General features: G+C 39.7%; 1 protein-coding gene across 3 annotated transcripts in view; it reads right to left on the bottom strand.

The window, feature by feature from the left end:
• MTX2 (metaxin 2) overlaps window positions 1-26,222 on the bottom strand; it is a 35,223-nt gene that overhangs the window by 2,802 nt on the left and 6,199 nt on the right. For 2 of the 3 annotated variants that reach the window (XM_065069841.1, XM_005514203.4), the window contains exons 2-8: window positions 18,455-18,502; window positions 17,438-17,484; window positions 5,496-5,568; window positions 2,415-2,491; window positions 1,613-1,705; window positions 927-965; window positions 391-516 (exon numbers count right to left, since the gene is read on the bottom strand). In XM_065069841.1, coding sequence (XP_064925913.1) covers window positions 391-516; window positions 927-965; window positions 1,613-1,705; window positions 2,415-2,491; window positions 5,496-5,568; window positions 17,438-17,484; window positions 18,455-18,502 — 503 coding nt within the window. The remainder of the gene's footprint in view (window positions 1-390; window positions 517-926; window positions 966-1,612; window positions 1,706-2,414; window positions 2,492-5,495; window positions 5,569-17,437; window positions 17,485-18,454; window positions 18,503-26,222) is intronic. The other variant, XM_065069842.1, reaches the window with a different exon arrangement.

The raw sequence follows: 26,222 nt of genomic DNA, 5'->3' as shown, positions 1-26,222 counted from the left end.
TTAAAACTGCTTTCCTTTTTTTTTTTTTAGACCTCTGACAAGGGAAGCCACAATTGTGCAAAGCCTATGAGCGCCATGCAGGAAGTGGGGGGCCGTAACTTGCAATCTGTTTTCAGGACTCCAGCCTAAACTAACATCACCAGAGACGTACACGCATGGTAAAACATCCTTCCTCCCACCCCATCACACTGCACATAATTTAAGATTTATTGCTGCTGAAGGCAAATACATGACTCCAGATAATGTTTTAAGTACAGAATATATTTTTTTAGTACATCTATTTCTCCAAACCTTAAAAAGAATAAATAAAACAAAACAATAAAATAATAAAATAAATAAAATAAACCAAACCAACATGGTAAAGAAATAACAGTCGCTTTTCATACTGACCTGGTCCAGAGTCTTGCCAGCCCATCCAATGGCTTTCATCTTCCGCCTTACCTCCCATTGCTTCTGGTAGGACAAAATGCGGTTCAGAGGCCAGGGGTAAGGGGAGCCGTACCTCGGGTGAGTAATCTTTGTTTGGAAATGGAAAGGTACTGTGTTACCATAGAAGAAAATACAGATACCTCTATGCACAAAATAACTAATATTCACATATTTCTATCAGAAAGATAGCCGAAAAAGAAAAAAGGAGTTGCATGATATGCTGTAACTATTTGCACAGAATTTACAGTTTTCAGCATAACCATTTAAACCTATTACTTCAGAAACGTATACAAAACCTGTATCTAGTTTGCAGTCAGCTACCTACAGTAATGACATAATTTCCTTAAAATGTGTATGCAAACAAAATTAAAGTGAAAAGACTGTATCATTAATGGTAGAAATCTCAATGTTTCATTTATGAGTAGGGACTTAAAATTGTGAGCAAAAGTGTTTTCTCATTAAATTTTAATTAAGACAAACGCTGCAGAACCACTCACCTCCTCTACTGTAACATCATCACACCACTGGAGATAGAGCTGGGAACAGAAAGAACACTTTCTAAAATTTCCTAATAAAGCAGAATACAGAGACAATCATTTCTCACTAGCAGAATTTTATTTTCTATATTAGATTAAACCTCCACTTCATTCCTCCTGTTAGGCCTCTGAATGCAGAAAACAAATTAACACAGGAGGGCAAAAGCCCAGTTGCTAGTCCTTACTTTGCCAGCACCAGGACCAAGCCAAGACAGAAGCCCCACTCCTGTAGCCCATGCCTGCCAGCATGTCCAGCATGGCTCCCACACTGGGACAGTGTCACCTCAAATGGCCACAGGTGCCAACTACAGGGGATCCCAGCCTCTCACTGAGCACAGGAGCCCCCAGCTGTGGGGTGGGACCCCAGGAAACACCAGCATTTTCTGTCTGTGGAAATTGGTTACTTCTACGGCTACAGGACACACTTCAGGCAGATCAGGGCAATCACGCGGGTGGCTTGCTTCTACAGAACATTTCAGCAAGCAATCCATAGGGTACAGAGAATTTATTCCTGCCTCCTTTCACCTCAGAAGTTGATGACCTAATCTAAGAACAAGCAGTATTTCCAATACAGAGGAAAAAATCCTAAAGCTTTCTTGCCTATAGTCACTTATGCCAGTGTGTGGAGTTACTATGGTTTGCTGTACCTCTGCTGTCAAGAGCATATTATTGACTAATTCCATGTAGGCTTTCATCTCAGCTTTTTGGACTTCATCCAACCCATCACTGAGAGAATGGCCCTAATGGGGAAAAGAGAAAAAAAGAGACACACAAGTAACAAAGGATATTGGAATATTCAGCAATGCCTGACCCAAGGACCTCTGAAGTCAATGAGCTTTGGCTCCAATCCTATCTCTTACATAGTTCAATAACAGATTACATATGCAATTTTTACATAGAATCCTTTAGAATTAAAAAGCAATGATAGTAACGTAACATAGCTAGCCCACAGGAAATGTAGATTAGTATCGGTTATAGATGAACACAGTTTGAGCACAGTCTCCTGGATAGTGTATTTCTGCGACAAGAAGTAAATAAAAATTTATGTCAACTGCTCAGTGAAAATACATTGTTTTTAAAAATATGGGGCAGGGGAGAAGCAAAGGCAAATTTTAACAGCATCTGACACTTCAGGATTTAAACCAATCAGTTCAGGGTTTAAATGCTCTGAGACCCAGGGAGAGGGCATGGAGAATAACAGTCTCAGAAACTGGCCCTGGTATGCAGCTATCCCACATAGAATTTACTGTCAGAATTTGAGTAAATGACAAAGGAAAACATTTCCAGCCCAACAAACTCCTGGTCCAGGATATATTTATTTTAAAATGGCACTATATTTCTTTTCTGTTTTAACAAATTAAGTAAAACTCTGGAAGAGCAAATCAAATCAGCCAATGCTAAGGAAGATTAACATGCTATTAATTAATTGATGAAAAAATGTACTGTTACCTTGGCTTTTACAAACTGGACTATGGGCCCAAGTTCAGATACTACTTGATTTCCCACATGAATAAAGGGTACTTTGCCTGTAAAATGAGAAATGGATTTAGTAAGAGCTTTTTATACCTGTAAAACATAATTTACAATTTTCAAAGCAATTAAATATTGCAGATACGCCTGAACATCAGTTTTTTTCCTAACAAGCATGGGTAAAGCTCAAACATACAAAGCTCACCCAGCCAACATTTGTATTAACGAACATCTTCCTCCTGCTCTTCCTCCTCCTGAGCCTCTTTTACATATAAGACTTGCAATTGTGTAATTCAAAGTTACTGAGATCTATCAACTTGTGCTTTAATAATGGATTTTGCATTGCTGGAAAGACTTAATTCAATGTTTCTCTGAAGTACAGCTGGGAAATCCCAGGAAAGCAGACAGAGCCCTTGGCTAGTTTTATGACACAATGCATTCCCACCCTCCCTGCTAACCCACTGGCAGGGAACGAGCTGCCGAAAGGCTGACAGAAGATGTGGCACTGTGCCCAGAAAAGCAAGCAGGGGGAAGTGCAAACGCACATGCAACCAGGCATGATCTCGACTTTCCCTCCTCCAGTCCTCCAGATTTCCAAGGACTGGGCCAGCCGGCTCGTGTTGGCTGCCCCAGTCTTCACCCTCCAGTTGTGACCCGGCATTTTCAAGCCCCCACAGTCCTGGGGTCGGGAAGAGGTTCTCAGTACAAGACCCACTGCTTCATGATCTCGGGGGCTGCGAGGGGGAAGAAGCTGCACCATCATTGTGGAAGCTAAATGGGGTTAAAGCTTAAACCTGGTAAGGCTCAATGTTCAGTCTATGAAGCTGAGCCCTGAGGGTTCAGCATGGAGCAGGGCTAAAAATCAGTCCTCAAAAGGAAACTGGGAAATGACTGTGTCACTGATGGAACTGGTGGTAGTGTGAAGGGCTGCCAAATCTGTATGGACCACCTTCTCTGCTTGATAACTATTCTTACACACAAAACTGAGCCAAAGCTTTAAAGCAGTCAGAGATACAAGAGGAAGCCCTATTACAGCAAGCAACAACACGTGGCAGAATTTGCCTTACGCCCCTTTTTCCCAGCTCTCAGCATGTGAAGCTGAGGGATCCTGCTCCAGTCCACCCTAACTACATTGATCACTCTGAAAACCTTCATCCAAATACAACTGGCAAACATCAACCTTAAATTTAAAACTAAATCTTTAAGGATTACTTACATGATTGAAGTTGTCGATAAAATGGAGATAAACGCTGGATGTTTTGTATTACTGAGAACATCCTCATGCCCCAAGGCAGTAAACGAGCCTGCCCAGTGCAGTGGGGCACAGCACACTCTTACCTTTCTGCCTCTTCCTGTGGGAAAACTCTGCTCTTGACAGACAGCTCACAGAGCAAGATCAGTACCTGCCTGACTCCAAATACGTTATTGGCAACACATTCACTCTTTCCACCAAAACAAAAAACCCACACACAGTTCAGGCTAGCTGAAGATTCAGTCATGGTTTGTACCATGAGATTCACTCCTCACTGTCTCCATCAGCCTAAGAGTAATAAATGAGGTGCATCACACCAACAAAGGGTTCGTCTGCATCCACATGCTGCATGTTGCGGAAGGAAAGGCAGACCTTGGTGTGCTGCAGAATTCAGCGGTTTCAGTCCAACTGTACTTCACACACCAATACAATCCTGTGGTATTGTATTTTTGAATCCCTCAGAATGGTTTTTGTCATTACAATGACTAGGAGACAAATAACCTTTGCACTAAACAAAGAGATGCAGATCTTTGCTGCTGTGAGACAGAGGGTGGTGGGGAGGGAGAGGGGAACAAATAAAAACCTTGTTTGAGTTATCTTTAAAGAACAAACATAAAGAAAGGAAATGGGGCAAGGGCAAAAAGAATACATCTATTTCTACCTACATTTAAAATTGAAGCAGGATCATTTTCCCTCATGCTCCTTGTTTACAGCGGAAGAAGGAAGCATTCAGACCCACATTACAACATCAGATGACAAGAAGTGTGGGCACGGGGTGCGAGCAGCAGAGAAGCGAGAGTGTGCAACTGTCACCAGTCCTGCTCCTGCATATGCAAGATGTTCCTCCACGCATGGATTCAGCATTTCAAAGCTACCTTCATTTACTAAGAAATAATTTAGATACCTGCATATTTTGCTGGTTTTTTCACTGCTGCCAGGCAACTTTTATTTTAAAAACAGCTTAATTCCACTGCTTTAACCAAAATACCAGTGGCAGCAGCAGAAGCCATACAGCTGGCAGACATGTACGGACAGGCACTTCCACGTGGCAGTCACCCACCAGAGGCAGGTCATCAGTTAGTAAGTACTTCCTCTCATCACAAAAATCTGGGACAGAGTGCGAAGATTGCCAGAGCTTTGCACCCTACATTCAGCAATTCTCTCTGTTTTTTAGGCAACCTTCTGGAGCTGGGCTCTGAAAGATTTTAGATAACCAGTCACCTCAAGCAAAAGGTAGGGTCTGTGCCCTTCAAATTAATAATTTATTGTTGGTGGGTTTGGATTTCTTTCCTGACAGTCTCATGGATCAGAGGAAGATCTTAAATCGCCCGTCACCCTTAACAGTGACAAGGCATCCTTCAGTCTTCTCCTGTATCAACATCCTGGCAATCATCTTTCAGACCAGGCAACAAAAGGTAATCTTTCTCCAGTGTGGTCTCACCCCAGCAATGGGAAAATATAACAGCATTCACTGGAATACCCCCTGGATGCAGAATAAAGCCACATACATCTTTCTGCTTCAGGACACAACTCTCAGGCATTGAAGAGAAGTTTTCCATCAGGCATGTGAACTGTCTGAATGCCACAGACAAGTACTGCAGTTGCTGGCACAGTTACACTGTGTACCAATGTTACTTTGCATCTGACTGTTTTAATTGTTTGCAGAGGAGAAAGTGCACTGGAGAGGAGTGGGGGAGACAACCCACACCGGGTAGCACTGACCGACTGTTATCAGCAAGACAAGGCACAGTTGCCATGGTATCAAAATGGAGGTATAACGTAGTAATCTAAATGAAGGCCACACTTACCAGATGGTGACATGTACTCGGCATTTGCCCTGCAAACCACCCGGATTGGCAGATTGCACATTTGCAAAAAGGCCTGCAAACAAAGAGTAGCATTTAAAAGCATTAATACACCAGTGACAAACAAGCACGTTCTTCTCAATACATTTGGCAATGTTTCATCCAGCTCCTAGCACACACTGACGAAGTATAGCTCCTTGAATGCTGCTTTTAGGAAGAAAGAAGGGTAGGTAAGAGAAAAACAAGGGGATTTTTTAAACTTCCTTAGACAACTGTTTATGATCCAGTCATTGACTGGAATTCTTCTAATGAAGTTTCACCTATTCTTACTGTTTTTTCCAAGACGAGCAGAGAAGCAGTATCTGATAGACAGAATTAGTGCTGTGGCTGTACAAAATTAAGTGACATTTTGCTCCTCCTGAAAATCATGGTACTTACTACTTCTGGCTAGAGCTGGCCAACCAAGTTCATGTTGTGTAGTGTGGCAAACACACATAGCACCTTCCCACATTATATTTACAGTAGCTGCCAGAAGTTTTGCTCTATGATACTGTCAGACCACAAGTCTGCTTTGGGAGGACTTATTTATTATCTTTAGTTTATGTGAATCATGGAGAGTGTAAGTGACCAATTTACTGTTTCTTTCTATCTGTAACCTTAGATTCAAAGTATTCTCAGTAGGATACTGATCTTTGTCAGCACCTGCCATCACTACAAAATCCTTAGTGTGTTTCTGTTGAAATAACAATATATCAAGAAAATTATTTGCAATTTGAACAGAACATGCTAAATACAGAACCTCCTAATCTCTAGAGTCTCTCACAACTCAGCTAAGCCCTATCATTCATTTTGTCTTTGCAATTAGACAGGTCACAATTACAGATTCCAAAATTATACCTATTTATTCACAGTGGCTTGAGGTGAAAAAAGCCTACACCAAGGCAGCCACCACCATGAAGAAAAACACTGCTGTAACACAGCACTTTCTACATGAATCTCCTCCTTGCTCTTCAGATTGCAGCATCTGGCAGTAAACTGCACTCTCAGCTTTAGATTCTCAGACTTTAATCACGGACATCATAGTAACCTCAACCTTAACCTTGAGATTGCTCACCTCTGCATTAAATGACACCACAAGGCATGAACTAACATTGGCATAAGTCCTGTTCCTAATTTTGTGGCTTCTGTAGTATCCATCAAGCAAACAAAAAGAACCCAAACAGCTCCTCTCCTCTGCATGCTTCAAGTCCTTTATTCCCAAACTCTAACCGAATACAGGGAAAAATGCCAAAAGCTTTGGTCCTTTTCCAACCAAATCCAAGAACTGCACAATCCATTACAACATTTGGCTCTTGCAGTTTTAAATGACCTAACTCAAATCCAAATCCCAGTTTAAAGCAAGGAACTATGGTCACAAGCTGCTACACAAGACATGGATTACAGCTGACATGAGCCCACTTCAGAACGGTGGAGGCTCTGTAAAATCCACCAGAAACCTGGCTTTCCACATCTTCTGATTTCCTCAGCCTAATTCTGACATCAAGCACTGCTTGGGAGCCTGTTACTATACATACACATGCAGACAGAGATAGACAGATGTGTGAAGAGAGGGTACTAGTCATGGCCAACATAATACTGCACTGTTTAGCAGTAAGCTGGTCTCTAGGGTGCTTCATCCCAACCAGAACCTCTGTTACTGCTTAAGGGTGCAACTATCACCCAAAGAACATACAAGGCACTGGCCACATTTGAGACCACCCGATTTCTAAGTCTGTGCACCCATCAGAGTCCAACAAAAATTGAGGCTCTTGCTATCTGAGCATCCCAAACTCCATGTAAACAGTAAGAATACCCGAAAGACTAATTCTTAAACAGGAATTTCAGGCATCAGTCTGTTGTCTTGGTCCAGGATCTCTTCCTTTGCCTGCTGGCTCTGCAGGACCTAACAATGTCCAGACTGTTAGCTACTGTTATGTGCATCATGTCTTCTGCCCAAACTATGGCACCATACACAATGTCTTTGGAAATAATTAAGAGACAAGAATGCAAAGACTTTGGTTTAGATTAAATACTCCTATGGCATTGCTGGACATGATCTAGCCCACCAAAAACATACACTCTAACCCTACAGGTACACAGACTTCATTCTCCTGAAAGCTCTACCAGCAGCTCACAACAGCATCTCAACAGTGGAACTGATGGCATCAAACAGCAGCTCCAAAGAATTTCATTTTTGTGTGTGAGGAGTGAACTTCTACCATACTACTTAATCCTTAGCAGCTTAATTTCATCTCAAAAATATGTGAAACTTCATTTGGTCTAGGCTACCAAATGAGCATCTTTTGCAGTAAGGCACTAAATTAACTCTGCAATTCTGCATTTTGTAACTGCCATGCACTAGTCTCACTACAAGTGCAGAAGAAGAAAAAGTCTGAACTGCACTGGAGTTAGAACAACACATGAGTGACTAGAAAGCTTGTAAGCGCAGAGACACATCTAAGCAAAAGGAGGTTAACAGGAAAACTATTTTTACTTTTTCATGTCAGCGTGTCAAAAATGAGACACTAGCACAGAACACTTAGGTTACCTGAGTTGCTTCAGCAAATTATTGCCTATTGCACATTGTATTGTATATTGGCTCTTACATAGTACAAGGTTACCACCAAACACACAGTTTGTCACTCTGAAAAACAGTCCTCAGCATAGAGACTAAACTATAAATATTTTCAGTGTCCAGCCAAGTTTCCATCAAAAATCTGAATCTGACCTTTCTCTCTCTCTCCTTCTCCTCCATAAACATCCACAGACCAGGGAATATTGACCTTTATTACATTTGGCAGGGAAATTCTACTTCAGCCTCTGGCCTCATGCAAAGGGGATTGAGAGTACGTTGCCATTTCGGCACCTCAGAAATGCAGACATGTGGGCTCCATGTGCCCCTTTTGGACTTTGTAAATAAAAAAGGAGAGAGGAGGTTGAACTAGAAGTGAGCTCTAATGTGGGAACAAATATTAACTAAATAATGTGCTCACTACTCTGCATAATAAAGACCCTAAAGTAAACGCCAAACCAAAAACCTGAGAAAACTTCCTTGGCATGGTCATCTTCAGTTCTGATGGAATGTTTCATAGCTTACCAGGACTGAGCTTGAGAAACTGAAAAGTGACTCAAGATTAAAACTAGACAAATGCATCCAGTTCTACATTCGCCCCAGGCGTCCTCCTGCGAGGTTCAGAAACACTGACCAGCGCAGCTGCCTCTCCAGCAGCCCTGCAAGGCCTGGGCCAGCAAGCCCCTTCAGCACCCACGTGCCAACAGCTGTTCCACTTCAGTCTTTGTCTGTATTTAGGATCAGCTTTAATATGAGTGGTGAAATAGTAATGAAACACAAACAAGAAAAAACAGAACAGTGAAAGAGTTGAAGACAAAATTATTTAATGCCATACAATAAACCTAATTCAAAAAAAAAAAAAAAAAAAAAGTAACTGCTATTGCATCTTTTAAAAGTCCAGGGAATTAAAAGACCAATTATGTTGAGCTGTAATTTGTATACGAAGCATGACCTATTCAATTTTAAGTGCTCCTTAAACATTGTTCTGCAGGAAAATGAAGGAAAGTCCCACAATACAAGAGAAGTTTAATCCTTATTGGATATACACTGCTGAACTAATAACCACCTGGAGAAGTAGGCCAGTATTCATTTCTTGATTCCGCTTAAACTAATGGTCCACTGGAGAGCCTTCAAATTGACTAAAAAATACATGTCAACTGATAAGAAGAGACAGTATTATCCCAAACTATGAAGGCTCAGCCTAAGAAATAAGCCTTAAAATTTGCACTGCCATGAGAGCACTTACATTCTTTCACTGATGTAACTGACAGGCTTTGGAAATTATTAGCATTAACAACACAGGTGGTTTTGACTTTATGAGCACTAGTGAATGCATTTCATATTTATGGAAATTATGGTGTCTTTTAGAAAAAGAGAAAGCCAAGGATCATGTCCAATGTATTGTTATAAACATCCACTCTGTCAAAACCTCATTTTTTTTTTCTGATGCATCCAACTAGATAAATAATATTTTAGACAATAACTGATGTTAGGTAGTAAGTGCAATGAACTATTACCAAAATAGTTGAAATTGGCACAGATCAAAGAAACCCTACAGAAAGAATATAGTACAAAGCAGCAATTTTTGCAAGTCTTGATCTCATTTAACACTTTGGCCCAGTGATCAAGGGAGGATTTGTTCCCTTTTTGACCACTCATGTAGACTGTCAAGAACCAGCACATTTGGTGTGCAGATGGTATCAGACCGCCATGGCTTCCAACTCTGATAAAAGATGCAGTGGGACACTGATTATTCCAGCTCAGGGCACCTCATTTCCCTTTGCGTACCTCATACACATAATTTCAGCAGGCAAGTAAACCCTGGCTTTTCTTGTGAGAGAAACCATCAACAAATGGGAGTAAACTCAGCTACACTGAGCAGTTTTGGAGTGAAGGGAGAGAGATGGAAGGCTGAAACCAACCCAGTGCAGTTCTGCTGAGATTTATGAAGGTATCAACACCCCTTCAAAGACACGGCATCAAAAGCTGAGCAATCTGAAGGACCAAGGGCCTGGGCTCATTCTAGTACATCAGAGATTGTTAACCTCATAAATTCAGCTGATCACCTTAAAAAGGGACTGAAAGGAGCCAACTGAATTTAAGCCCTTGTGAAAATTAACCTAAAATTGGTAAGCAAGTGAACTAGAAAGAACACACTGAACTGAGGACAGCCTGTCATACCTTGCAAAGATGCTTGTAATTCCCAAGAAAAGTATTAAATTTCTTGCTCTTTTCTCCACTGGGGGGAAAAAAATAAAAAAAAAACCCAGCAACAACCACAAAAAACCCCACCTGTACTAGCACAGACCAAACAAGGTGACTACTGCAGGCCGCAATCTCCTCCAGCACCAAGGATTCTCATGCAATAATAGCACAGCAATTGCAGTTCTTCAGAATGGAGGGGGGGCCAAGGAAATCAGTTTTCATGTCTGTAATAAAACTGGTACATGTTACTTCATCTAACGTTTTCCAGTCCACAGTAACTGTAAAGATCTTCACTGAAAATGTTTCTGGATACTTTGAAAACAACTCTTCCAAACAAACTCTAAGCAAGGAAAGAAGAACTGAATTCCTGCTGGAAAGGATAGACTTTTATTTTTATGCTTAATACCTAATGAAAGAGGTAACTATTTGGATCAATTAATAAAGAGAAGGGATCAACATTCTTATTTCCCCATCCAGAGATGACTGCCGAACAAACTTTACACAAATAAAGGAAACTTCATTCAAGCATAAATATACAGAATTCACTACAACTGAAGGACATCAAACAAAAATGCTCAGGCTTTTAAAAGGAACGAGTAATTTCATGGCTCATACTAGTTAATGCAGCATGAAACAATGAAATTTCAGATTGGGAAGAACTGAGTTTATTCCCATGGCATCAGCAGGAGTGCCTCCTTTATCCATATGTTCCACCGATTATTTGCATTTCTGTAATTTTAAAAACAGGGGCCCAATTTCTTGTGCAGTATCGGCAATGGTCAAGGACTGAAGCAGATGCCTGGAAAACTGTCCAGTTTTAGTAACACATTCATTATAATGTCTGCTACAAAAACTTTTCTCAAAGTTAATTCTGGAACAAAGTGTGTCCTTTCTTTGCATGAGGTTAATGTGAGAAACAAATAAAGGTACTAAAGATTCGCCTTAATAGGGTCTGTCAGCTTCTCTCCCATGCCTGCTTTCTGCCTTTCTTCCCTGCAGACTAACAGTCTCCCCTCTCACACTCTTCCAGCCTCTTTACCTGTAGCATCACCTACTCTTCTGGCAGCTGGGAAGGGAGGAATGCAAACAACGTATTTTAGCAATGCTACTTCTCTTCTTCGAGACTGAAAGTCTACAAAGTTGCTGCTGCCTCTGTGCACCTTGTTTTAGATGGGAGACAGGGAAGTGGAGAGCTGCTGCAAGTCCATGAGGAGAAAGAGAGAAGAGGGATCAAAAAGGTGCCACCAGATGAATAATGTCTGTCCTTCCCTGCCCTCCCAATAGTTACTGTTATAGACTAGGGAAGAAAGAGTGTGGGAGTTGCGAATTAAGAAAAAGCACAGAGAAGCCTCTCAGTACCTTTCCTGCCCTACACACAGGACTATGGTTTGCATTTCACTGCCTTCTCCTCTTGGAGAGCACCCTGAGTCACTCTGTTGTCCGTCAGCACAGAACAAGGCAGTTCATATTTTTGCTGCAAGAGAATGAAGTATCAGCAGCTATATGAAAAGGACTGATAGGAAGCTTTGAGGTGATACTTGTCACAAAATTAATCAACAATCTTATGCCCATCATTCATTTCAATCATGGCAGGTGACACCTCCTGCCAGAATTACAGAGTACATTTACAACAGCAGCATTGCTTAAAGGACACAATCAACTTAAGGCTTGTTTTGTTATCTTATAGCCTGGCAAATTTCCAATTCAAAATGTAGGCAGTACATTGGATTCCAATCATCTAAAAAAATAATCAGAGCAATCACCTTTGTGCTGCTGTAGCACAGCTCAAAAGCCCAGAGCCCAGAAACCAGAGCCAGCCTCGGGGCAACTCACCCCACCCTCCTCTTCCTCCTCTTCTCACACCACTGACATTCTCATCTCCACTGCTGCTGCTGCCGCCCTCAAAGCAACGCAAGAAAGTGATGGAATGTGTCTTCCTATGATGACAAGGACGGAAAATGACTGTGCATAAAATACAATGGGAAGGAATAAGAGAAGGGAGGGGGGCGTTTTGTATTTATTCCTGTTGTTAATTGTTTTAGGGGCCATTTTTAGTCTTTCGCCCCCTTCCTCTTTGCCCTCCCCAGCTAAGGAAAGGCTGTTCAGACACCATCGGTGGGAAACATAACACATACCGGGCAGCGAATCACCCTGTCAGAGCTCCATCACAATGTTCTCCTCCTCCTCTCCAGTTCCCTCTCAGAATAATATATATGACCAAATACATATACTCATTAAAAATGAGTTACAACTTTATGTAAATCATATCCAGATTGCAGTTTGAGATCAGAGGCAAGAATGAAATTACTTATGCCAAGACTCAAACAGTTCACAACTTACATCCCCACAGGAGGAACGCTGTTTTCAGATGGCACAGTCCAGGCTTCATTTGAAGAAGATATATTCATTATTAGTTTTTAATAAAGAACGAGGCATTCCAAGCCATCTCTTTTTCAGCAGCACTTCTAAAAGCACTCACACAATACTGTTGTGAAGAAAGAGTGAAAGGCATTCTCTGTTTTCATTTTTACATTATTTCATGATCCTACAAAGGACAATATGTGATGACAAACAAAAGAGTTATTCTCTACTTTATTGTAGGAACACATTTTAAAATTAAAAACCATGAACAAATCTACAGAATAATTCAGTTTTCATATCAAACAGCTGCAGACCCTGTAACTGAAATAGTGTGTCTAAGGTTATAAATGAAAACTGTTCAGTATCATTCTTTGAGTGACAGATTAAATTCCCAATCCAGTTATGGTAATGGCCACATTTGTAGTTTAACATAAATTAAGAGCTTAATTATATTTGCAACTATTTTAAACAAAATAACAAATTCCTGTGTACCTGTGAATGTAATTTATAGCAAAGCCACGTTCATCCTCCAAAACAATCTATTTTACACTGCAGCACACCACTGCTCTAATGGTATAATGTAATTCTTGTTGTAGAATGCGGAAAGAGTAGATTCACTGGTAGCACAGAGGTTTTGAAGATAAATGAAGATGCTATTCATTCAGGGGTAATTTCATCTTAGAACTATATGAAAGATGTTTCACTCACAAACAGTACCTGTATGGCTTGGGATTTAAGCATGTTTTCAGCTACAAAGCAATGCTGCTAGATTGATTATGTTGATACTGCATTTCTCATCATGAAGAATTCCACCTTTTATTCTCTTTAAAAAAGATTGTCAGATTTTCATTTCAGTACCAAGCCTTTGTTCAAGCCTCAGCAACAAGTTCAAATTTCTGCTAATGTTTTGTCTAGAGAAAAACCAAACCACAATTCATACACACACAAAGTCACAAATCTGTCAAGGGCAATTAATCATGCGCGATTTACACGTTTATTTGATTACTTGTTGAAGTAAATAAGCAGTTGGTCTGTGTAACACAATTTTAAATTGCCCAAACATCCTTCTGTCATTCAGGACTGAGAACAGACAATTCTAAATGCGCTTTCCTGGAACATATTAAGACCATTTACAAGGACATCAATTTCACAAGCAATTAATACATATCTTAACATAATGAGCTGCAGGCTCTATAACCTCAGGACAGATGAGAATTTCCACAATCCTGAACGTTTTAGACAGCCTTTTAAGCAAGACTCTGAGACTACCTGCATAACTATTTCAGAAGAACCTGTAATAACAGAGGCAGCCTCGACATCCACATTCCTCCTCCTGACAAGTTGGAGCAGAGCGCAGAGATGCTGTGCTGCCCTTTGGGGCCAGGCATGGCGCAGCTGCATTAACCCCCTCCCTCCTGCTCAGCCCTGAGACTTCTACCCAGGCACCCAACACAAGGGCTTCACCTGTGCCCAGCACCAGCCCTGGACAGGCTCCCTGCCTCACACCAAAACACGCTCTCCTGCGGGACTTCAGTTTTAATCCATTCAAACCTCCATTCTTCCCTCCATGAAGCTGTGGAGTTGTTTTGTTATTGAAATGTAGTTGTGTGTTTGCTTCTGGATTTTGGCGGCTTTTTTTATTATTATAATAAGACTGATAAGCAGGAATGGTGTATAATGGAAGCTGTACAATAAATAAATGGAGAATGTTTTTAACCATAAGCCCTGCTACCCAGGAGGTGTACATGTTTTCATTACCTTTAATGGGAACAGGGCTGAACACAAGAAGAACACAGCCTTCATTCTGTGTACAATATTCTCTTTCTTGTAGTTAGATAATCATTACTGATTAGTATTTTCCCTTGATTTTAATTGCTTTGCAGTGAAAATAAAACTTCATTCAATATCAAGATTTTGCGGCCTAAGATCAAATGGGCTTCAATTTCATCAGGACTGTATAGTACACTACATCAAGTTAGCAAACATGTGCAACCATCAAGATGTACCAGAGATAACACACTAGCTCATTTGAAGTTATGTTGCATTTTCAGCACATACAAAGAATCTGAACCCAGTAAAAGACAAATTCATTGTTAATTTAGTCTGTTTCCAAGAACAACAATGGGCAAAAGAGGCATTAAAAAACAACAGCAAAACCCTGGCAGAATCAGCAGAGAGGTTCTGCAAGGTGAGAGGGATTACTTTTTTCATTGGTTTTGGTGGGTTTTAACTACTGACGGCACTTCCACCACAGTTACTTAGCAATTCCCAGAAGACTCTGTCCTCCCCTCTCTTATCTGACATGTAGCTGAAGTCAGGAATCCAGATTTCATTGCACAATGAAAGTCATAAGTTCAATCATCATTAAAACAGTAAGACTCAACCAACTTCCAATGTTCAGTCTGCAGCCCTCACTACTCATTAATTCAAACAAAATGCCTGCAACAGTCTGTTACACCTACACTGAGAGTAACTTGCTCTGCTGTCTGCTTGATCTGCTCTGTTGACAAGAGCTTCATTAAATGCCATCCGTATTGCAGGGTCATTCATTTTAGAACAATCAAATTCTACTCTGACTACTTACTATGGCATTGGATTTTAATTTTTATATGTATTTTATTTTACATGTATTTATATGTAAATATTATTTATTTTCTATCATATATGCTCTGAGGTCTCTCCCAGAGCAGCACTACAAAGAGGTGCTGTAAGATTTTGAGAAAGGTCTGAAAGACCAGTTGCAGCACATTTAGAGTCTCGTTGTGAACTATGTTCCTTAAAGATTTCATGTCAGCTGACACCCCATGCTCCTTCTATCAGAGGGACTCAAAATTCTGATGCATTTTCATCACACGAAAGTTCAACAAGCCATGAACAAGTTATGTATATGCTCTGGTGATACTCATGCGCCCCCAAATCAGTAATGGGGGGAAAAATAACTGCAATAGTGGGAAATAACTCCCAGGCACCAGCTCCTATTTCTGCTCCTAACCCCCATTCCTACTTCTTTCTCAGGAAAAGAACCTCCCCCCTACCAAAAAAAATAAAAATAATAATAATAATTTAAAATTATATATATATATATCTCCAGTAAAAAGATAAACAGGCTCTCATCAGAATAAAAAGTAAATTCTAAAATATAGAAACAAAACACATAGGTATATTTAAAGCTTTCTGATCACTAAGCTCATAATACATAACTACAGAGCCTAACAGTATTTAAAAATGGATCAAAGACACCAAGGATAGCTATTCTTTCACAGTCACAACCATGTTACGCAGATTCTTCAAAATAGATATGATTCTCAATACGAAATTGTTCTATAAAGTTTAAGATCAGATATCCACCAGGGCCATATTTATAGTCATGGCTACTATCAGCTGTCCAGCTAGAGAATATTGAAGAAAAACAAGCATTTTTAATATATTATAGTTAATTTATCATCTAAATGACATGTGTAGGATAAGAATGGACTCAAAACAGTAAAGCAAAATGATGCATTAGAAAAGGAAATTTTAGGGTTATATTGTTGCTTCTTTTCTTTGTGTTTTAAACGCAAGCCACACCTAGACATACTGTTAGTTGGTAAGAAAATTCATGAGAACCACAAAAAATACAGTTGCTGGAGTAAAAAGGAACACTGAGATGAAGTGAGCGACAAAAACACTTATTTGCATTACTGTGAGGCACAATATAAAACACACTGACCAAACAAATAAACACTGCCCAATTTATTTGGTGTATCAAAGATGACTCATCTTTCCAGCAAAGGATAAAGGTACTTTCTTGCTGTGAGAGAATTTACTCTTGGAGGTATTCCCTAGATTGCCCTACTGGAACAAAAAAAGTTCGAGATCCTGGAAGTAGTTACCATGATCAAATGATCCTAATTCACCATTAATGTCAGTTACAGTCTCCAAGTGTCCCACTTTGGCTAAATGGGATGTGACCTTTTTGGAAAGCCCTCAAAGACTGCTCACTCCAGCTGCTCTGAGCGAGACCACACACAAAAAGCAAGAAGCAGGGGAACAGTGCAATTCCCTGCTACACAAAGCAGCAGCAAAGTTGCTTTGAAGAACAGGAACCTTATAGACATCCTGCTCACCAGCACTGACAATCAGGCCTTCTCTGCTAATGGGGAAAACGTCCCCTCGAGATTTGGGGTTAGTGAACCTAACAGGTTAATGGAATTTACGCAGACTTCATAGCCACAGAGGTGCTTTTAAGTCAATTAGAGATGCGACTTTGTCAATTACATGGACTGTTTCTAAAAACCACATTGGATCTCAATTCTGTATACCTGATGAAATTGATAAAACCTATCAAAGACATGCAGAGATCTGATGCCCGCAGCATGAAGCAAATACGGCTCGAGTTTGGGATAGTATGAGCTTTGAGAATTCAATAACGAGCAAGCATCATGCAAGATGTTACAAGATGAACTAGCACACCAAGTGACAAAAGATGGGAACCATGCACAGTTCCCAGAGGAAACAGACAGGTAGATACTGTACAAATATAGACCAATATAAATACGAGTACAAGCAGCAGCACTTCACATAGGACTCTCAAAATCCTCATGTCCTTTAGGCTCTGGCACTTCAATGACAATGCAAAGCACATCAGATGGAGGAAATAAGTCAATGATTTTGACAAAAATAATACTTAAATGATTCATTCAGCTAAATACAGTTACTTTAGCTAGATTATCATTCAAAAAAATAAAATGGAATTAACATCTTTAGTTTAGAAAATATGACATTTTACCTGAACAGCAAGGGAAGATGCATTATCAGAAAGCAAAATTTGTTCCTCTGTTGAAAGAAAAAATAAAAACAAAAAACACAATTACAAAAAATAGTGCCCATTTAGCTACTGACCTGTAACTGTAAGCCATTCTGGGTTGCATTTCTTACGCATAAAACAAGAAGTACATATATAATTATTATGCAGCTGGACTAGAAAACCTGTGCTACGAATATTAAAAAAATATTTTAAAAAACAATACCAGGAATATTTCTCCTGCAAATACAACTGCATTTATCATACACTACCAACAATGTACAATAAAAAATGCTCAGAACTAAAACCCAAATGCTTGAGTTTTATGCCAATTACTCTTCTTCTAATCAAAGTTAAATAAAACCGCTTCTTCATAACTCCTCTGGCTAAAAAGTAAAAGCATTCAGAAACCTATAAAAGCAGCTTGCAGTTAATATTGCACACTGTGTCTAGGTCTGTCACACAAAAGAAAGATGACAAGTTCACTGCAATAAAAATTCCATGCTTAGAAGACTAGGGCTGCTACCTATTAGTCTTCATTACTTTGCAGTCTTCTGACAACTGTAGCAGGCTGCTGAGCCCCAAATGGGGGCCATAATGTGATCTGATGATATATGAAGAGCTGCTAAAGGGAGCCTGAACCATCCTAGCCTATACATTTTAACAGTTCCTTTTTACTGAGAGCCCACTTTACCACAAGACTTCAAAAATCTGCTGTCTCAGCTATTGGTGCAGTAAATCTGCCAACTGTGCCTGCAACCACATCATTTTACACTGCCTACAGCAGCCAATATAATGAGTCAATAATAAACCAAGGACCTTATAGGCCATGAATAGCTGGTTTATATTGGCAGATGCAAGTGTAGCTAAAACCTCTGACCAGACAAACAACACAAAGGACTTGTTTAACAGTTTCTGCACTTCCTTGCAGTTAATTATGTTAGTGCATATTTAATGTGTTTTCCAAAAATAATTATTAATTGCAAAAACTAGTGTACCCACCCTTCAGTTGCTGATACAACTCAGCATTTTCAGGCCAAGGCTCTGCGGCTGTGGAAAGAACAGGAATTAATTAAGCAAGCCAAACAACAATGTGCTTGCAGATGCTAAAACGAACATTACCTAGAGCAGGAACTCAAACTGCAAAATGCTGATGCGAGATTCAACCTGCCCCAAATATGTCCCATTGTCACTCTCTTCTCCTTGTACTTCTCTCCTCCTCACAGAGGGACAACACAGAGCAGGAAACTAAGTCCCAAAATGTAATGTTGCAAGAAAAGACAGAATTCAAGCTACATTATCGAATGGCCTTGTAATTCTCAAGCAGCTAAAGCAACTATTTTCCCTCCCCCATAGAGACGTCCTTGTGCACATTCCCATCACAATTCTGGCCACTCTCTCGAGCAACTATTTATTAAGGTATTAAACAAAGAATTGTGGAAAGAACAAAGCAAGACACAGAGGACACAGACACAAAGCTCCAAACCAAGTGTGAAGAATGCTTTGGGGACGTGGGAAAGCTTTCTACCTTTTCAAGTTGCATCCTTGCTGGTCCTACATAATACCTACAAACCCAGGTGCTCGGGCATATTAGAAACCTACCCACAGGATGGCTGGGATCGCCTATTGCTTTACATGATGTACTGGTCAACCCTAAAATGGGAATGTCGATATGCTTGAAAAAAACTGCATCATCAGGTCTTCAAAACAGTTGAACAGTCTTGAAAAAAAAAAAAAAAGAAAAAAAGAAAAAGAAAAAGGAAGGAAGAAAAGACAATCGCATCTTCCAATTGAGAGCCACTGCACTTAATCATACACCACCTGAATTTCTGGGAAGGCAAAACCAATAATCAGTACTGTTTCACTGTTAATGGTAGTATTAAGATATCAGAATAACAGGTTATCACACTGTTTTGTCTCCATTACATTGCTTGTTTAAGTCTGATTAAAAATCTGTTTTTAAATGCCAATTCAAACCTTGCATTATACCCAAACCAGCTATTTGTAAACAAAATTAACACTCTAATCACATAAATTATTTTTGTTAAAGCAACAATGTCTACAGACAACTATATGTGGTTCAAACAGAAATATACTACTGGCTTCAGTAAGGTCATTCTTTGTGTATTTGCCCTCAGAACTCAAAGAAAAAAAATGCACCATCTTCTAACTATGATTCTTTTTGCATACTCATGAACTTTTATGGAAGTAACATAGAACTGTAAAGTTTATAACTGTACACAGTTTTACAAAGGTCACTGCCTCTAACATTAAGGTACGAGGTCTTTCAAAGCTATGCTAGTATGGGCATGAGAAAGCAACTAATCACATTTAAGTGTCATGAAAAAATGTTTTATGTTTTATTATAGCAGTTATTGGTTTTACACCCCTCCATCATAGTTTTGCCCTGGAGTAAAAATTCTTGAAGTACATTTACTTCTTTAAAAAAGAAGAGACTAAGGTAGTGTGTCTGTAGTACTACAGACTTAACTGTTCAAAGTATTAATAATTAATCTAACATACATTTCTTCAGGTCCACTGAAGTCTTGCTAGAGCAAATGGAAAGAGGAAATTAGGGAAGTTATTACTACACTTTAGCCAACTTGTCAGTTCTGGACTTGCACAAGTATCTAAGTCATTGGACTTACGAAGTATCGAAGTCACGAAGATATATTGATATCTTAAATACTCCAGAAAGACACCAAAAATATCCATTTTACATGCCCAAAATTATGCCAAAAACTTCAAATTGCATGCGCCCATTTCTACAGAATATTTTTGCCTTACCCTCTTCAGAGTGAAATGTCAGATTTATATCTAATTCTTGGATTCTGGTCCAAACTAGAAGTGGCCTTTTTTACACAAGCATGTGGCTGAAATACTTCAGGCCCACAAAAACCAAGTGAAATTTTCATTTTCCAATAGGAATATACTAGGTATACTTCAAGAAATTCAAACACTAATTCCAGTCTTGGCACTAAGCTATATGCAGCCGTGAAGAGAGATATATATAAAACAGCTTCAGGGCAAACAGAATCTAAAACTATACCGCTGCTAAAGCATGCTATATCCATGCTATAAAATAAAACACAAGTAGAATATTTTTTGTAAATTGTTTGCCCTTATCAGCTTCAATTTTCCTTCCACATTCTACTGATTGCATACAGATTTTCTGGAACCCTATCTGCTGACCCTAATTTTGTTAGTCATGATATGACGTCTTTATCCCACAGTCTTAGTATAAACAGAAACACACACCCACCTTAAGGGAACAAAAGGACAAGCATAGTTTAAAATCTTCGCATCCATTTATTCAGTTGTGTGCTAATATGTCTTTGGACAAGTAAATGAAATGAGAACAAACAGCAACATTAAAATCTCAGCCTTCATTATTAGTACACCTTAAATTCCAAATTTCAGCAGTTCTGAAAAAATGAATGAATAACACCCCCTGCACTTGGCGCCGGACAGTCTCCAGAGGGAGGTCACAATTTTGACTGCGTTTGGATGAGGTGGACACATGCTCACGAGCCCTGAACCAAGGCCTTCAGTTCTTTGCAGACAGAGCAGATAATTTTTTTTGCTAGCACTCTACAGGCTGAACTTTAAGACAATCAACTTCACACTAAGATTCACGCACTATTACTTATATCCGAGAAAAAACACTCTGCAGCACGCATTCAGAATTGCACACAGCAGACCATATTCCAAAGATACCAGGAGGTCCGTGCACAAAGCCTGAGTAATTATCTAGAATCAAGGAATTAAATATCTGTCCCATTTCTTTCAATATCTACTCACTCTTTTTCACCTGAGGTGTTTAGAATATGAAATACTTTTTTCTGATGGAGCAAGTTTAAATACACACTGCTACATGAGTGGTCCAGGTTCATAAGGTGCAGGCTAAGTTCAAATATCAGCTTCCAAGCCACCTTCAATTAGTTGTAAGGTGAAAACAGGCAGCTGAGAGAGACAGAACCCTGCTGGGAAAAAAGCGGAGCAGGAATCACTGACGGGATGTCACATGCCTCCACAAGAGGAGAAAGTGTGCAGCATCTTTAACGCACAGCAATGACTCTTGCCTTATGAATGTAGGTGAAGACATAATTCGTAGAATAATAGGCACTAATATTACATGCTGCTTCAGTTCTGTCATATTTCCAATCCATCAAGTTGATTAATGCTATAATAACTCCTCACAAACTTATCATTTGTGCACTAATGAAGTCAAATCCAGTTTATCCTTTGGCAACTATAATCTTCTGCTCTGTAGATGTTCGTTTTCCTGCTAACCACAGCTACTGTGGTGCTAGGTATATAAAGAGAAAATTAACAAATGTGATGTCAATTCAGTTTCAGAAGCTTTCAACACAGAATCACATTTATGTGTTAGATCCTATGCAACAGACATTTTTACCATTAATTGCTCACAGGATGAAATAACTGCCTGGAAGTATGCCTTACAGAAATAGCTTCTCTACATATCTCAGGAATACAGAACTATTTGATTCTTCCTTGTGCCTCCATAATCACAAGAATTACTATTGTGTGGTTTTCAACGGGTCTGTCTCTCAGGCTTGCAGTCTTTAGTAAAGTTGTTTTCCCACCCTACTGAAGCTTTTACCATGCTTAACAAATTCAAAAATTTAGTCTTTCATGTGGATTGTCTGCTCTTGGTTCAGGACAAGCATACTATTGTCTTTCTGTGCTTCTTGACTAACACAATGCTTGTTTTAAGGCCAGTTACAGGAAACAAACATTTCCGGGATCAGTCATTCCTGTTAAATTTGTCTGAAATGAGCTTTGAGTTCAAAAGTTACTGTAAAGTGAGAATTAAACAGAGATGGAGACAGAAAACATCACTGTGTATGCCTTGTTATCACAGGAGCTGCGAATCTGGCAGATGCAGCATCACAGCAACTGAAGAAGTTCAAATGGCAAGTAGACCACTTACATAAAATTCTCTTTGGCTTTGTGGATGACTAAAATTGCATGAAAATTTCACTAAGCTCAACATGTTTGTTAGTCAAAGTGGTTTACTTATTAACAGTTTAGCATAGAAAATGTTAACAGAGTTCTTAGGTGTCAAATTAGACTTTCAGAAGAAAATTCTGTGAACTGGTGTGTTGCATGTTCCCAGTGGAGTTTTAATTACTCGGGTTCGTAACTCTATTAAAACAGATTCCTGTAGTCCTCACCTGTCCTGTCAGAGAATAACTTAGCCAATACATAATTTCTGCTCTTGTAAAAGAACTTCTAAAACCCAGAATGGGGCATGACAGTCACATCAAACTGTTTGCCACTAAAAATGTATTGCATTAGGTGCATTTTTCAGATTTTGTGGTAAAATGTTTTACTTGAGCCAGAGACAGATATTCAATTAGCATTTTTATTTCAACATTTCCAGATGTTTCAGACTGCTATTTCAATAATGAGACTTTACCCATCCAAATACTTTCAGGACAGTAAGCAAGAGGAATGCACACATGCTGTATGAAGAGATACTGAAGAGCACTAGACCCCACTATCAGCAGGGGATCAGTAGCTCACCTGAGGCCTGTGCACAGCTCAGCTCCAACTACTGCTCTCAAAACAGGACATCCTATACTTGCACAGAGGTGAACTTTAGTTCAGAGAATGAGAGGTTGCAACAACATTCCTCCAGTGAAGTCTGTGCAAGAAGAAGCACCACATTCCAAGACACTCTGCAGTGCCTGAGCCCCAGCAACTCCTTGTCCAGGCTGTTCTGAGTCTTTTTATGAGTGCACAAAACTTGGTTTCAACTCCTACACTCCTGAGTTACTGGGAAACTATTCAGCCTGTGTTAGTGCTGCCTGGAGGGATGGGGGGAAACAGACATTTTCATCCACTTTCCCCAAGCAACTTCATGATGATGAAAAAGCTGTAATGAAATAAATGGTTTACGGTTATGCCTTTAATCCCATTACTTCAAAAAATAAGACTCTTGACTGTGAGAATGAAAAGACACAAAGTACTTCACGTGTTAAATTGTGGAATACGCTGAACAACAATTTAGCAGTTTCAGCGGCCTAGTAGGAATAGTAGGGTGTGTAGCACGGTTTGCCCTGCCAGTCTGCCACTCATTCAGCACGCTTGTTGTCAAGCTGCAGCACTCATGAGTATCGGGCACAGACAAACACCAGAGACCTCTGGATCCAGGCATCAAGATGCTCCCTCCTGCATGGGAAATGAAGTCATCATCAGATTTAAAGTTTTTGTGGGAAAACACCCAACGTGAAATTAGGTTGCTCCCAGCCCTTAGCAATACCATAGAATTTTGGTGGGGCAAAGACCTTTTTGGAAGACAATGCAGACAGAAATAATTTTCTGGTATAAAACTAGCCTATGGTTAACAAGAATCAAGGCTAAAGAATTAACACTGAATGTTACTATGCTGTTGATTATTTCTCAGGTACTAAAACTATATAGTGAGAAGCAAATCAAGACAATCTCTGCCCCAAATTTCCTGACTTCTCAGCATGCCAGCAATTTATCTTTTGATATCTTCTTTCTGCTTCTGTATATGAAGTACTCGGTCTACTAACAGTCTCTTCCATGCAGTTCACTCTGTGTTGCTACGTACATGAGGCTGGGACCTGGCCCGGGAACATTTGATCTTTTCAGACAAAGCAATTTCCTGAAAACATTAAGAAGCTGTTTATGGATCATATAGAAATAAAGATTACTCCTTCTCTGAAGTTACCACATTTGCATGGATCAGTTTCCATTCTGTTATATTCTTCTTAAAACACTTTGTTATTAAACTTGCATAAAAAGAGGAAAAGGTAAAAACATCTGTATTTACCAGTTTGGTTCACATGGCATTAAAGGCCTGTTAAACAGCCAAGAGGCAAGAGATCCTCTATTAAAAACAAACAAAAAACCAGCTGGCATTAATTTGAATCACTGTATTGCAATATTACAGCCGGAGAGATTAACTTACACATTATTTCCACATAGCTTCCTTTAGTTTCTCCCCAGGTACAAATTTGATTTAATTATAATGAGATACCTCAAAACTGTTTTCTCACAAGAGTAAACAGTAAAAGGAAATTTAGTCTTATATCTGGGCCACATCCACATCCAACAACTTTACTTACAAATTCCCAAACATTATGCAGCAAACATAACAATCAGCAGAAAAAGTTACCCTTTTCAGTTTCCCAAGACTGGTGCTATGGGGGCAGAACTGCTGCTTACTAAGTTCTAGATGTAGTAACCCAAAGAAAGCCACATGGAAAGCTAGCCCACAGACTCCAGAAGAAAACAGGATTATCAGCCGCTTGATGTCAAGATGCATGAAAAAGCAGATATTCACTTCCTTCTCTTTTCATAATATAAATAGGTCATATCTGCAAGTAGCAATATTGTTTAAAAAGAAAATTCCAGGAATTCATGTGTTTCTGAATCCTTATTACAGGAAATAAGTGGAGGGGTATTAATACAGTGAAGATGCAGCCACTTTGGAACCATAACAGTTAAAAATATACATCGAGTACATTAATGGTGATCAATAAAGGAAGTATGAGAAAGCTGTGAATTAGCTGCCTTAGGACTCACCAGTTCAACCCACCCACACTGAGTACAGATCCATTTCATGTAATCAGCCTGATCCTGTAAACTAACAAGGGCCAAGAAAAAACGAAAGCATCAGCAACTCCCTGGCTCTGCTGACAAAGGACCAAAAAGAGTTTCATAGCGCCTTGCCAAATGAGAACCAACTTTAACTCAAGTTAAACAGTATGCATTAAATCATGTATCAAATAATTACATCATTTGCTTAAATCCATCCCAGGCCTCCTTCGCAGAGATATTACAATTCAGATAAATCATGACTGTTTAGTAATTATTGATCAAGCACACTGTCAACGTAAAGACTCAATTTCAGCAGCAGTTCTCAAACTTGAGTTTCCTGTGGCTGCACCACTAAGAGTCCGTGTGTGACATTATTGCAGCAGCCATTTGATATGACACAGTCTGCTTCTTCACCCTGCAAGAAAGCTAGTAATTGCATGTATTCAAGCATTAGTACAGTTCTGCTACTGTCTTTGACTTTCCAAAGCATACACACCTACAGTTCAGCCCTCCTGGTGCTCACTGCACTCACTGCCAGGGGAAACCCCAGAAGGAAGACCGCTCAGCATCTCTGCACTTGCAGAATTGCACCTCCATCAGAAGAGGAAAAAAAAATCTCAACAAAATCAAATCCGTAAATAAAAGTTGTTCCTAAATCAACATCTGGATTTCTTCAGAAAAATAAGAGAGTGTTCCAGCTAAATGATCTCAAAAGATTTATTTATGAAGTCCTGACAAGCTGGAGCTATTTTACTTATTCCTGATATTCAGCATAAATGCTCCATCTTGAAGAAGGTCTGTAATTCCTAATTATAGCTTTTTATAGATCGCTAAATCAATCTCTTCCCTTTGGGCTACTTAAGTCCTTTGCTCCTCTTTGGCACTGACTCAAGAAGTGAAACTTCAAGCACAGGAGCTGTGCAAAGCAGGACAGTGAAGGTGTGATACTCACGAATGCCTTAAGTGCCTTACTGGACTGGGATGTTTCTTAGCCATGTTATCTATATTTGTGTACTTTAAATCTGTCCTTTGAAAGCTTTCTGAGATTGATGTCCCCTCCTCTGCAGTAGTCCGAACTCCTCCCCTAAGGATGTCTGGCAGGCAGTCCGAACATCACTTCTGCAAAGCGTTCAAGGAGCTCCCTGCTTTCTCATCCACAGCACCCTTACTCTGA

The sequence above is a fragment of the Columba livia genome, chromosome 7 (assembly GCF_036013475.1).
Source record: "Columba livia isolate bColLiv1 breed racing homer chromosome 7, bColLiv1.pat.W.v2, whole genome shotgun sequence".
Lineage (NCBI taxonomy): Eukaryota > Metazoa > Chordata > Aves > Columbiformes > Columbidae > Columba > Columba livia.
Note: the sequence above shows the minus strand (reverse complement) of the source record. Positions and strands in the feature narration are given on the sequence as shown.